We start from the raw sequence: 14,581 nt of genomic DNA, 5'->3' as shown, positions 1-14,581 counted from the left end.
CTATTCTGTTATGTTGCTGAAGTGAAGTTTCTTCTCCAAACAGTTTATTAAAGTTTATGAATATGTTTTGTTGTAAAACTGTGTGTTTCAATAAAATATGTTGTTCTTTCTCTTTCTCCACTGTAATAACCTAGAGTAATATTAAAAATGTATGTTAGTTGCATCCAATCTTCATTAGCATTTGGATTGAATATAACTATAGACGGTAGTCTAACTTCACAAGACGTTAGACTAGTTTCCCTAAATTAACATTTAATCATCAATTAAATATTTTGTAACTATTTTATTTCAAGTAAGTAGTGTTAATTGATTTTTTTCTACTATAAAATGACACAAAACTGCGTATATCTCTTTAATGTTGAGTCTGTGGATGGCTATTTTAATTTACTTTGACTCTATTAACTAAGAACAAAAAAATTAATTATACCTGATCTTTGGTTTTTGAATATTTAAGCAGAGACTGTACAGTTATAATGTATATGATATGCTATAAAGTGTTTAATGAAATAAACCAAAAGTGAATATGTTAACATACGATCATTCACAAAGGTTTAGATTTCCTTTCTCCCATCTATGTGTGGTTAAAGGTAAAAAATTATTTTTATAACATAATTAGCCTATGCACGTATATATGCCAGCGTCACCTTTTAAAAAAATATATATAATCAGCTTTAAATCTCTTTACATGTAACATGAGATTTGCTGTGGAGGAGATATCATATTTTGTGAAGGCAGCATTGGATTTATTTGATGACTCGTCACATTATCAGTTTGGGTAAGCTATATAGTAAGATCAAAAATAGAAAGGGACCAACAACTGTGGCTTTATGTGCCAGTAAGCATCAACAGGCAGGCATCTGGAGTACAAATAAGGTTGTCAGTGTGCATGTGCAATTTTAATGGGAAGCAGAGTATATTGAGTTTATCTCTATATCCTACAAGTACTAGTAACTTTGATTTAAAGACTTCAGATAGTACACTATTGTACAGCTTTTAATGTAACAGCTTTTAAAAGCCCCAGAAATTAAAAAAGTATTGTATAACATGTAATTTATTCTTTAAACATCAAGAGTTTTGTTTTTCTCCATGATCAGTATAACATGATGTCTGTGTTTATAAACCCATTAAAAGCATTCATTAAGCTGACAGCATTAAAAAGTCCAAATCAGGCATCTTTAGATTTATTTATTTGTGAAGTATGTTTCATTGAATTTGTGCTAATATTTAGCTTACAGGGAGAGCTTTTAACTAATTAAAGACTGTAAATGGTGCACTGTTGTAGTGACACATATTTAATGTAACTGATACAACGTGATTTATGGCATTAGTGGGTACAACTTTTAAAACTCCATCCAGAAATTTATAATCTGTGTTATATATTATCTAGTGTGTATAGATTAATATAAACTAATTTAAACCGTGTACAGCTCTGTTCTTCTCAAATATATGATACTGAAAGTATTTCTTTAATATTTAATTATTATCTTTTTTGTTTAAATGATATGACAGTGGGAATTAATTGTCATTCTAAATGGACACTTTGCTTATTATAGAGCATTTATGTTTAAATTATCTTAGGTTATGTAAGATATGGTTTCTTCAGTTAAAGCTAACCCTGCTGGCACTGATACTGAAAGCTAGGAGGGATGCTAAGCAGAGGTGCTGTCCTCATTTGCTAAATGTCCTGTAAGTATAAATGAGGATTCTTCTGAAGAAACTACAGTGTTGAATATTATATTTTCCAGTGTGACTTTTGTAAAATAAAGAAAACATTATACTGATTAAATGTAATGAAATCAGAAGAAAGATTTTATTGAATTAATACATTGTAAACAGACAATTTAGCAGCTGTTTCATATTTTATGAACGCTGACAAAAGGTTCCAAATAGATGTCTCTTACTCAGCACTTTCACCCTAGAAAAATCATAAAAAAATCAAATTATTCAACACATATTAACATTTTAAAGTTTATCCGATGTGATTTTGCAGAAAGACATAAACTAAATTCTATCAGTGTATACCAAATTAATAATAATAATAATATAATATAAAAGATAATCTATCTAAAGACAACAAATTTAAAACGGGATCAGATGAATTACCTTTCCAACATCACGGCTCTTGGCTCTCAGTTTGTTGACCTGAGATTCAGCAATGTCAGCACGCTCCTGAGCTTCCTCCATCTCGTGCTGGACTTTTCTCAGTCTGGACATGTGGGTGTTGGCCTGTTCCTCCTGTTCAGTATTACATTATGTTGGATTGTTAAAAAAATATCTGATCATACATGAGAGCTATATTTACACGATTAACAATCTTTCAATATTTAAGGTCACAAAACATTTTACTCACAGCCTCCTCAGCCTGTCTCTTGTAAGCCTTGACTTTGAGCTGCAGCTTGTCCACCAGATCCTGAAGTCTGACCAAATTCTTCTTGTCCTCCTCAGTCTGCATAGATAAGAAACTGTTATTTACAGCTGGAGAAGAAACAATTTAGGAAATTATGAATTTCTAGATAAATGTGTAATTAATGACCTGGTAAGTGAGCTCCTTCACTCTCCTCTCATATTTGCGGACTCCTTTAACAGCATCACCTCCACGTCTCTGCTCAGCTTCAACTTCAGCTTCCAGTTCACGGACCTTTAATGCCATGATAAATAATCAGCTTTTAATGAATGTTAGAGTGCAAAGAAAAAAGGTGGAGTTCATATGATGAAATCAAAGTGTTATTTTTTAATACTTGAATAATAACTCAAGAATATATGCAGTACATACCCTGGACTCCAGTTTCTGGAGCTGCTTCTTGCCACCCTTCATGGCGAGGTTCTCAGCCTCATCCAGACGGTGCTGCAGGTCCTTGACTGTGACCTCCAGGTTCTTCTTCATCCTCTCCAGGTGAGCACTGGTGTCCTGCTCCTTCTTCAGCTCCTCAGCCATCATGGCAGCCTGAAATTATGGGTGGTATTGGGATTACTGATCAAGCATGAACAAGAATTTTGAAAAGAAAAGAAGGCTTGTAAAGTACTAACTTACATCAGTGATAGCCTTTTTGGCCTTCTCCTCAGCATTTCTTGCTTCTTGAACTGCATCATCCACCTCACCCTGAACCTGGACAAGGTCAGCCTCCAGCTTCTTCTTGGTGTTCAAAAGACTGGTGTTCTGAATGAAAAAGGAACAACTTTAATGATGTGATTCTCACTCTCTGATGCCACAAAGTTCTTGTAAAGTAATGAACACCAACCTGAGAGTGAAGCAGTCCAACACGCTCGCTAGCATCAACCAACTCCTGCTCAGCTACTTTGCGTCCTCTCTCTGTCTGCTCCAGAGCGGCTCTCAGCTCCTCAATCTCAGCCACCATCAGACCATTTCTGCGCTCCACCATGGCGACCTGCTCCTTCATGTCTTCCTGTCCTCTGACAGCATCATCAAGGTGCAGTTGGGCATCCTGATTTCAAACAAACAAAAGATATTATCATTTTATGCTTTTAGGTTAATAAAAAAACACAAACACACAAATGATCTAACAACTCACCTTAAGCTGTCCTTGGACATTCCTCAGTTGTTTCTGGGCCTCAGCAGCCTGTCTGTTGGCATGGCTCAGCTGAATCTCCATCTCATTCAGGTCTCCCTCCATCTTCTTCTTGACTCTCAGGGCATCGTTCCTGCTCCTGACCTCAGCATCAAGAGTGCTCTGCATGGAGTCAATCACCCTCTGGCTGTTCCTCTTGATCTGCTCCATCTCCTCATCCTTCTCTGCCAGCTTCCTGTCAATCTCACCTTTCACCTGGTTTAGTTCAAGCTGAACACGAAGGATCTTGGCCTCCTCGTGCTCCAAAGTTCCCTTTAAATAAAGGTTTATTTCAACATAAACTGGAGATGGGATACTTTTATAAAGTTAATTAAAAACAAAGTAAGATTCTATAAAATACATTACCTCAGCTTCCTCCAGAGCTGTCTGAATTTCAGACTTCTCAGTCTCAACAGTCTTCTTGGCCTTTTCCAGCTCATGGATGCTCTTTCCGGTCTCACCAATCTGCTCAGTCAGATCTGAGATCTCCTCTACAGAGCAAACACAGCCAAGAGTTACAGTACTTACAGTAACATAACACATAAATGAATATAAACATTAGAATCATATCCATATGATCTATAGCAAGATAAGCATACGCTGCAGGTTTTTGTTCTCTCTCTTCATGGTCTCCAGTTGATCCAGAGCCTCTTCATATGAGTTCTTCATCTTGAACAACTCAGTGCTGAGAGAACGAGCCTCCTTTTGGGCTCCTTCCAGCTCTGCCTGGCTCTCCTCATACTTCTGCTTCCATTCTGCCAGGACCTATGTTAATATAGGTTAATTAATTGGTTGTTATTATGGGTGTATCCCTCTTCTTATCATATTAGTTATGTTTAAAACTTTACCTTATCAAAGTTCCTCTGCTTCTTGTCAAGGTTGGCAGCCAGAGCATTAGCTCTCTCCACATCAATCATGAGGTCCTCCACCTCACCCTGCAGCCTCTGCTTGGTCTTTTCCAGTGAGGCACACTTGGAGTTCACAGCCTCAATGGATTCCTCAGCCTCCTGCAGACGCTGGGCAAGCTTTTTCCTGTTGTTAAAATAATTTTGTAATGATTAAGAGTGAAACAACTGTGAAAACCAATTTAAACAATGAAAGAATCATGACTTACTTGGCCTCCTCCAGCTCCTCAGTGCGCTGGATGGCATCAGTCTCATATTTGGATCGCCACTGAGCCACCTCACTGTTGGCCTTGGACATTCCTCGCTGCAGCTCAGCCTTGGCCTCCTGCTCCTCCTCAAACTGCTCTCTGAGCAGGTCACAGTCGTGACGTGCTGACTGAACAGCATGAGCCAGGGCGTTCTTGGCCTGTTGAACACACAATCAATGTCAGATGTACAACTTTAATGTTTAAATCAACTTTAAATTCTAATGCTGAGACATGAGATATTTAAATGGTAACAACTAGGAACCAACTTAGAGGACAATCCAACTGATTTAAAACTTATGTGTTTAAATTAGTAAGCGCTATGATATAAAAGAAGACAGAAAATAGTTCCAACCTTCACTTCCTCCTCAACGTGTCTCTTCAGCTCCTCAATCTGCTGAGTGAAGGCCTGCTTGCCCCTTGTGAGCTGAGAAACGAGAGCTTCTTTCTCCTCAAGCTGGCGACCGAACTCACCTGTAAATAACACACATGTATTAAGCCTAGCTTGTTTAATTTTATCCACTGATTGATGGTAGTTTTAGGTCAAGTCAATGTGAATAATTTCCAGAGACAGAACAGTTTTTTTGTTTTATGTCCCCTTACCATTCTCTGTTTGTAGTCTCGCCTTCTGGGCATTAATGTCATTCAGCTGACGAACATTTTCATCATTTTTGGCTTTGAGTTCACTTAGTTGATCCTCAAGAGTCCTGCACATTTTCTCCAAGTTGCCCTGTCAAAATGGTTAACATTTTTATTTAGAAAAAAGTCTGATTGTAATCAGTTATACAGATTCAAATTTTTACATTTTTAAAATCTCATGTTATCTTACCTTATGTTATGTTATGTTATGTTAATCTTTTCTTATATCAACAGTTATTCATACACAGGAGTGTTAGTAATAATAACATGATTACATCTATGAATATCTGCTTTTAAAGGTTTTGAAATGTGAAAAAAGCAAAGTCTGATTTCTATAAACAATGTCCACACCTTTGCTTTAGAGACAGCCTCCATGTTACTGGAGAGGTCATCAATCTCCATCTTGTACTCGCTCTTCTCCTTCTCCAGCTTCTGTTTGACACGCTGGAGGTTGTCGATCTGCTCTCCGAGCTCTGCAACAGTGTCAGCCTGCTTCTTACGGAGAGCTGCTGCAGTAGCTTCATGCTGCAGAGTTGCTTCTTCAAGATCACGACGCAGTTTCTGGAACTCAGCCTCTCGCTTCTTGTTCATCTCAATCTGAGCAGCTGTTGCTCCACCAGCTTCCTCGAGCCTCTCGCTGATCTCTTCAAGCTCCCTGGAGAGGTCGGCTCTCTGCTTCTCTACCTTAGCCCGAGCTGCCCTCTCAGCCTCAATCTCCTCTTCCAGCTCTTCAATACGAGCCTTTAGGGTAATAACACCACAAAGACTTACTGAGTTGACATGTTTTAGTTTCACTTAACATAATATTCACCTAAGATAATGGTACCTGGAGTTCTTTGATCTTCTTCTGAAGCTGAGCACCAAGAGACTGCTCATCCTCAATCTTGCTGAGAAGTTGGCTGATTTCAAAGTCCTTCCTGTAAGTGGAAGAAGAAAGGTTTTACGATCATAGTCTATATGATTATTGCAATGCAGTGTGTGTAAAGAGAATTATTTACAAAAAAAGCCCTACTTCTTGATTTTCTCATCAGACTGCTGCTTGTCATTCTCCAGATCCATTATGGATTCCTGGGCCAGTTTCAGATCTCCCTCCAGCTTCCTCTTGGCTCTCTCAAGGTCCATGCGGAGCTTCTTCTCTTGCTCCAGTGAACCCTCAAGCTATAAAATCATGTCACTTAATTCAAGTGGTTTGTAAGACAATGATTCACTAACAAGAATTTATTCATAAAAACACAATCATCATCCATTAAAGTGTTTTTTTTACATCATCAACTTGCTGTTCCAGCTTTGTCTTGGACTTGGTCAGAGTGTTGACTTTGTCCTCCTCTGCCTGGAGATCATCCAGTGTTTGCTGATGGGCCTCTTGTAAGGCTTTCTTCTCCTTGGTTAACTTGGCAATTGACTCATCTTGAGATGCCATCTCCTCTGTCAGGTTTTTCACCTGAAATAAATAATACATTGGAATTCCCCATCAAAGTTAACAAATTAAAATGGCAAAATAAGACATTACAGCATATAAACATATTATGCTTTTGTATTTTGGTGAAAACTACAATCAGTATGAACTAACCTTGTTTTCTGTGGCATGTTTCTCCTTCTCCACTTTGGCCAAGGTGAGCTCCAAGTCATCAATGTCCTTCTTCAGCTCAGAGCATTCATCCTCCAGCTTCCTCTTCTTAGCAGTCAGCTCAGCATTGATTTCCTCTTCATCCTCCAGTCTCTCACTTGTCTCTTTGAGTTTGGCCTCGAGCTGGATCTTGCTCTTAATGAGCCCCTCACACCTTTCTTCAGCATCAGAGAGGTTGTCAACTTCCTACAGTACACATTGAACACGTAATAATATCATTCATGGTCAGTGTACCATGTATTATGTATACTGCGATTTGCTGTTTTGTAAAACTGCATTTTGCTTGTGGCAGATGCATAGATGTCACATTACTGCACTTGGTTTTGTTTATGACTTACTGCAGCCACTTGAAGTTGCAGGTCATTCTTCTCCTGCAGCAGGGCGACCATCTTCTCTTCCAGTTCCTTCTTCTTGGCCAGAGCAGTAGCCAGGTCTGTCTGCATCTTCTCATAGTTCTCCTTCATGTTCTGGAGCTCCTTCTCAGTCTCAGCACTCTTCAGAAGAGGCTTGATCTTGAAGTACAGTTTCAGCCATGGCCAATTCTTGACATTCATGAAAGAACGGATGTTGTACTGGATGGCGAAGATAGATTCTCTAAAAACCAAACATTATGGTATCACTTTTAGTATAGTGGGATCTTATTGTAAGGAAGGCTATACAAAAGACAGTAGAGTTTAGTATGATAATGTTACCTCCTCTCCATCATCTTCACAAACTCTTTCCTCATGACGTATCCTCTGCAGAGAGCCTGAGTCATGGTCACCAGCTCAGCCAGTTTCTCATCTCTCATCTCCTCAAGAGTTCCCAGCAGACCAGCTTTGAAGAACACCTATTTAATCATTGAAAGCATAAGTACAACTGCAAATGGACAGTGTTTTTGTAATGTCTATTAATATAATGAAGTGTACCTTCGTGTGCCCAAACATGTACTGTGTGTGATCCACATCAATGGAGCCAAGCAGCTTCTCTGAAGCTTTCTTGTTGTCAATGAACTGTCCCTCAGGGATGACACTGGCATTCAACACTTTGTATCTTCAAGAGAGAATCATGTTGTTACTTGGATTTTTCATCCATCATATTCAAGTTTGCCCTTTACAACAACAATGAAATCATTTCTGCTGTCTAATACAGTAATGTGCTGTCACCTCTGCTTGAAATCACCATAGAGGATTCTGCTGGGGAAACCCTTTCTGCAGATTCTGATGCCCTCCAGTACACCGTTACACCTCAGCTGGTGGATGACCAGGGCATTCTCCATAAGACCTGAGAGTCAGAAATGCATAATGTTTCAAAAATTTCTTCATTTCACTCTGTCATTTTTGCAGTTAATAGGACTGTGGGGCCCTGTGGGGTACCTGGGGTCTTTGTCTCATTGGGAATCAAGCAACGGACAAAGTGAGGATGAGTGCTTCTTAAGTTGGTCATCAGCTTGGCCAGATTCTCCTGTAGATCAGCATCATTAGGCTAAAATATTTATATATAAGCTTTTAAACTTTTTAATAATATAAATCTATACATACTCTGAAAAGTGCAGAGACAGTCTGGAAGGAACCACCCTTCTTCTTACCACCTTTTTTGCCACCACCACCAGCAGCCTCTGTTTTCATAAACATTGAATTTAAAAAGTGAGAACTGAGAAATGTTTAAAAGTGTAGTCTTTTAATAACTAAATGTAGTCCACAGAACAGTAATTTATTTACATTAATTTTATCTGAGTGAGTTTCATATTTCTGACTATAAAAGATGTCCATCATCTAGAATTTCAATGTATATTTATTGATTACTACACAATTGTATTAATTTTGCTCACTTTCTTGTAGGTATAATTTGAAATTTCTATTATAATTCTGTATTCAAAACTTTACATATTACATATTCACATTATTCAAATATGCATGCATATGCATATGTAAATCATCTATACCGGATACTTGTTTTGTCATTACTCAGATCATCTTTGTTTCTTACCCTCTGCTGAGGCATGGGCTGCGTAAAGGAAGCACAGCAGTTTGTTTGAAGACTTCTGGTAGAGCTGCACAACTGAGTCATTCAGTGGGTCCTTGTTCTTGTCCAGCCAGCCAGTGATATTGTAGTCCACTGTACCAGCATAGTGAACCAGAGAGAAGTGTGCCTCAGCCTTGCCCTTTCCAGGCTTTGGCTTCTCAAATGCCTTGGTCTTGCCAAGATGCTGATCGTGCAGCTTGTTCTTGAAAGTTGTGTCAGAGGCCTTGGGGAACATGCACTCCTCTTCAAGAATGGAGAAGATGCCCATTGGCTGAGAAAATGTCATATGTCATATTAAAATTTGTGAATTTCAACAGAGGTAACATATGCAGCCACATGTACATTTCTTCCAGAGTAGCTGTTTACCTTCTCAATAAGCTCAATGCAGGCAGCCAAGTCCATACCAAAGTCAATGAACTCCCATTGAATGCCTTCTTTCTTGTACTCTTCTTGCTCCAGGACAAACATGTGATGGTTGAAAAACTGTTGCAGTTTCTCATTGGTGAAGTTGATGCAGAGTTGCTCCAAGCTGTTGAACTGTAATAGTACAAACATGTGTAATTTCACTGCAATACAGTATTTAACATTTAACAAATGTAGTGAAATGTCTCAAGTGCTCACATCGAAGATCTCAAATCCAGCGATATCCAGCACTCCAATGAAGAACTGTCTGGGCTGCTTTGTGTCCAGCATCTCATTGATACGGATAACCATCCACAAGAACATTTTCTCATAGATAGATTTGCACAGAGCCGAGACAGCATTGTTGACCTGCCAAACAAGAATTTATAATTATTCAAAACCATATGAATACAGCTATAATGTTTATAATTATAATGTGATATCATGAAGCCTTTTTATTAATTACCTGTGGGACAGTCTGACCTTTGGTCACCATCTCATTGCCAACCTTGACTCTTGGGTAGCACAGAGCTTTCAACATATCAGCTGAGTTCAGGCCCAGTAGGTATGCAATCTTGTCAGCGACTGTTGGATTGGAGTATAATACCTAATTATTATGCAGTATTTCAAGTATTTGGAAATTATAGAAAATTTTCACAATAAAAATTATATTATTTTATCATTTACCCTCAGTGCCATCAGGTTCAGCCTGCTCTTCACGCTGCTTCTGCTTGAATTTCATGTTGCCATGATGCATCACAGCACCAGTCAGCTTGTAGATGCTTAACTTCTCATCAGCACTAAAGCCCAAGATGTCAATAGCAGTCTGTAAGAAAAAAATGAAATCAGCTATTAATAAATAAAACAAAAGAAGATATTTATGGTTAAGTATAAGATTCTGTGTCAAATGTGATTTTACATCTGTTGCAATGAACTCCTCCACATCATTGATGCTCTTGACAGTGATTTCGCCCTGACTGATCATTGGATAGTCATAGGGGTTAGTTGTGATCAGAAGAGCCTCTGAAAGAAGAAATTAAATTCATGAGGTTTTGTTGAGATCTGGTATTTAATGCATTGAAAATTTAAATTTTGGTGTTCTATCAACATACCCAGAAGCTCAGGCTTGTGGCCAGTCATCAGCTGATAGAAGATATGGTAGCTCCTCTCAGCAGACAACTGGAAGGTGACACGGGACTTCTCCAGCAGATCTAAGAAGAACAAAGTCATTTAGATACTGTAGACATTTGACATCACAGACAAACACATTAAGCTCAAGCCTATTTCTAGATATATCAGTCTGATACTCATTCCCCAGAGCTTGAATAAATTTAAGTGACTAATTAAGTATTATTCCTATCACAGATAACGGCAATTTGCACTGTGGTTCAAACCTACATGTTTCAATATCAGCTGAAGCCAGCTTGCCAGTTGTGCCAAAGTGAATCCTGATGAATTTACCCTAGAGAGGCAGATCTTTATTAATATTTCCTTTCATGAGAGGAAGTAGTAAATATTTTATCTATTTACATTAATTCTGTCTTAATAACTTACAAAACGAGAGGAGTTGTCATTCCTCACAGTCTTGGCATTACCGTAGGCCTCCAACAGAGGGTTGGCAGCAACAATCTGATCCTCAAGAGAGCCCTGCAAGAATATATTGTGATTATGTGAGCTGATCTTCCAAAATCGATTTTCTTTTTTGTCACAAAGTCTTTGGTGCTGAATAAAGAATCTACCTGCATTTTGCCAGGTGATGGCTCAGCCTTCTTAGCTCCAAGAGCTGCAATTGTTGCAAAGTACTGGATGACACGTTTGGTGTTGACAGTCTTTCCTGCACCAGATTCTCCACTGGGGATTATGGGACACATTGTTAAATTTAATCTTCAGTAACTTAAAGTTTTTATAGATTTTGCATACAGTTTGTATTATACTCACGTAATCAGGACAGACTGGTTCTCCCGATCTAAAAGAAAGACATACAGCACAGAGTTCTGCTTCATCATCGATTCATCATCAATGATTAAATGCCATCTGTCTTTAATTTGCATTTAAAAGCTTTAATAGGGAATTGATCTTACCAGTGAGCATGAACTGATAGGCATTGTCAGAGATGGAGAAGATGTGGGGTGGAGCCTCAATCCTCTTCTTTCCTCTGTATGCTGCTACACATGTAGCATCATATACAGGAAGCCACTTGTAGGGATTGACGACAACGCAGAACAACCCAGAGTAGGTCTGTATCATAGAGAATAAATATCATTTAAACATTTACAGATCGGTGCGATATTTTCCTTTCACACACAGCAAAGTGAAAACTTACGTAGATCATCCATGATGCATAACGCTCTTTGAGGTTATACAACACAGATGGCTCATTAAGGTGGGTCATCATGGCCATGTCCTCCATCTTATCAAACTTTGGAGGGTTCCTAGGGTGGATGTCATCCTCCTTTACAGTGACCGTCTAAATAGATTTTAATGATCCATCAGACAACATCATCTTTCACAGTTCGGCACTACATAGTTAACAAATAGATAAAGTACGTCGATTATTCATCTACCTTTCCTCCCTCTGTCTCAACAGTGGCTTTACCACCCTCCTTCTTGACAAGTTTGCCCTTGACATACATCTCATCAGGATCAGTCACAAAGAAGGCCGTCTTGGCATCAAATGGAGTAGTCTGGGCCTCAATCCTCTCCTTTTCTGGCTTCCGGAGGTAAATGGCCGCCGGGCCGTACTGCTCCATCTCCGCGTCTGTGCTCATGGTGGCACTTTAAGGAAGACTGAAAATATGACCAAGTGAAACATAAATCATATGTTTAGTACACAACCCATAATTAATTTCCATTGTTTTTGATTTATGGAATTTACCTCAGGTGATGCCAGTAGAAACTCCTTAATACCTTGTGTACGTCAAGGTGCTATAAAATATGGTAAAAGGTAGATGAGTGCAAGTTTTACATTGTTTTGTAAGTATTTTAAAGATTCCAGCAATCTATTACAAACCCCAAAAATTGTGGAGTGAGTAAAATAATATAAGTAACTTAACACGAATGCATGCAATACATTATTTAATTCACAATTAGAATAATCCAACAGTGACATATTAAATGAATCTTTTACTGTACTCACCCGACTTGGACGCCTGTCAGTTAGAGCAAACGCTCAGAGCTGCTGCTTTTATACACAACAGCTCTGCCTCCTCAGCATTTGCGCTCTCCTCAATTTGGTCAGGAATTTCTGACACCTAGCTGCTCGATATAGTAAAAAAGAAGTTAATTCGATTAGTTCGATTTTTCTACATATGTATTTAGGATTTTACAAAGCTTTATGAAAAGCACACACAGACACACATACGCACCCACACACATATATATATATAATTTACAGACATACAAATATGTATATTTACAAATATATGTATATTTTTAGATATATATATATTTACATATATATATATATTAGTTTAGTTTAGTCCTATTTTTTTATTCTTTATTTCATTAAGAGACTGTTTATGGCTGTGTCCAACAATATACACTCAAGTATAATCTCAGATATCAATTACATTATACTTAAATTGCTGCATTTTTTTCTTTTTGAGTAATTCCAATCCTTCTTTTGGAATGCAGAAACACATCAAAACTATTTTCACAATCAGTTTAGCTGCATTTATTGTTGAAATGAATAATTTTATTGATATATTTTTTAAGGTGATTGTGCTTATACATATTTAGCACACCAGTAATTTCTACAGTAATCCTAGTGGTAAATTACAACAGTGCACTGCATGGTTTGTGGATTATTTATTCCAATCAATCTTGAAGGTAAACTGATATTAAATTGAGTTTATACTAAGCTTATACATGTCCAAGTAATTTTGATATCATAGCCAGTAATGAGTTTTAAATGTGGAGAAGTTTTGAAATGCCACTGGTGTATAGTTACAGGACATAAAAATCTCACACATCGGATATAAAATTCAGGGCAAGACTTTGTGTTAATGCCAGACTGGTGTTATATATCTCTACTAGGAACATAATATAACAACAATAATTTAATACCAGAAAACTGTTTGTTATAAATACTGTTAATGTGTATCTTTAATGAAAAAAGAAACATACAACTGTTACATTGTTATTTTTGATTTACTGCGTAAGTGAGAAATGATTAATGGAATGGAAACTCCAGGGTCATAACCAGGATTACCTTTCATTTCCAAGTTTTGCACAGACGTGGGTTAATATTTGCCATCTTACCAGCAGGTCATGAGGTACCATGGTCAAAAATAAATCCAGCAAAGCCAAGGAGCAGTGATTCGTGTTTGGCATAAGAGAAGGATATATTTATAGGACACATTTAGATATGTTGTTAACAACAAATCCCAGCCTGAAGGACATTTATCATCTCAACTTGTCTATTTAATTTTCAAATGTATTTTCCTAAAAAAGCATGTGTGCGTCGGTAAGGTAAGTTTATTGTAGAAAACAATACAAACTAAACAACAAAACAAAACCAAAAAACCTGAAAAACTTAAAATATGCTGTGTTTATTCATCGTAATTCCAAGAGTCAGGCAAAAATGCATGAAAAATGAGTCGATAAGGTTACAACCAAAAAAGCCAAAAATTATTTATTTCCTCTTTTTAGCCATGGTATTACCGAACAACACATTATATATAGTGTTACAGACTATAATGTGTTATAATGCAGTGAAGTGTTGTATTGTTTTGTAGATGTACAGTGTGTTTAAGCTCGAAAAATATATTTGCAAAATACTACCACAGTTCCACTGTACTTCTAGTTTTATGAACACAGATAAGTCACTATGGCTTGTGCTTCTATCAGGAGAAGCACACTGACATTTCTTGAGGACAATAGAGCTAGAAAATGAACTTAGTTAACAAGTAAGGCAAAAGTCTTTGCTTAGGTGATATGCTGGGAGCAGGGGTGTTATCAGTTTTCAGCTGTTCTCTTCTTTCCATGTCTCTCCAATAACAGCTCCTTCTGTGGCATAGAATTCCTGCATGAAAGGGAGATGAAGATGAGTACATGTCCAGTGATTACTTACAGTGCCTCTTGAAAGTATAGCACTTCACTTGTTCCGCATTTTCTGATGTTACAGCCTTATTCCAAAATGGATTAAATTAATTTTTCACCTCAAAAATCACCACAAGTAAAAAGTTTTGCTTG

At 37.7% G+C, this 14,581-nt stretch overlaps 1 protein-coding gene across 1 annotated transcript; it reads right to left on the bottom strand.

Annotated features, from left to right (window-relative positions):
- Positions 1-1,797: 1,797 nt before the first annotated feature.
- LOC116317636 (myosin heavy chain, fast skeletal muscle-like) lies at positions 1,798-12,171 on the bottom strand. Its single transcript, XM_039611394.1, has 39 exons — positions 11,953-12,171; positions 11,712-11,855; positions 11,470-11,626; positions 11,327-11,354; positions 11,128-11,239; positions 10,943-11,035; positions 10,787-10,850; positions 10,501-10,599; positions 10,308-10,411; positions 10,076-10,214; positions 9,855-9,973; positions 9,608-9,757; positions 9,353-9,523; positions 8,951-9,257; positions 8,503-8,579; positions 8,338-8,425; positions 8,128-8,245; positions 7,891-8,014; positions 7,675-7,811; positions 7,321-7,576; positions 6,926-7,168; positions 6,620-6,796; positions 6,368-6,513; positions 6,182-6,272; positions 5,707-6,096; positions 5,320-5,446; positions 5,072-5,190; positions 4,681-4,877; positions 4,415-4,598; positions 4,166-4,331; positions 3,933-4,057; positions 3,531-3,839; positions 3,240-3,443; positions 3,032-3,157; positions 2,774-2,944; positions 2,534-2,638; positions 2,351-2,446; positions 2,104-2,235; positions 1,798-1,915 (listed from the first exon to the last, which is right to left on the bottom strand). The coding sequence occupies exons 1-39, from the start codon at positions 12,154-12,156 to the stop codon at positions 1,898-1,900; spliced, it is 5,817 nt and encodes a 1,938-aa protein (XP_039467328.1). The 5' UTR covers positions 12,157-12,171; the 3' UTR covers positions 1,798-1,897.
- Positions 12,172-14,581: the final 2,410 nt, after the last annotated feature.

Source organism: Oreochromis aureus, linkage group 4 (genome assembly GCF_013358895.1).
Source record: "Oreochromis aureus strain Israel breed Guangdong linkage group 4, ZZ_aureus, whole genome shotgun sequence".
Taxonomy (NCBI): domain Eukaryota; kingdom Metazoa; phylum Chordata; class Actinopteri; order Cichliformes; family Cichlidae; genus Oreochromis; species Oreochromis aureus.
This window is presented reverse-complemented; position numbering and strand designations above follow the sequence as displayed.

Bases quoted from the DNA above. Each gene is read 5' to 3' on its own strand.
- LOC116317636 (XM_039611394.1), bottom strand. From the start codon at position 12,156: ATGAGCACAGACGCGGAGATGGAGCAGTACGGCCCGGCGGCCATTTAC. The intron at 7,812-7,890 runs GTACACTTCATT...ATGATTAAATAG, and splicing joins ACATGTTTGGGCACACGAAG to GTGTTCTTCAAAGCTGGTCT. The intron at 6,097-6,181 runs GTACCATTATCT...ATTACCCTAAAG, and splicing joins AGAAGATCAAAGAACTCCAG to GCTCGTATTGAAGAGCTGGA.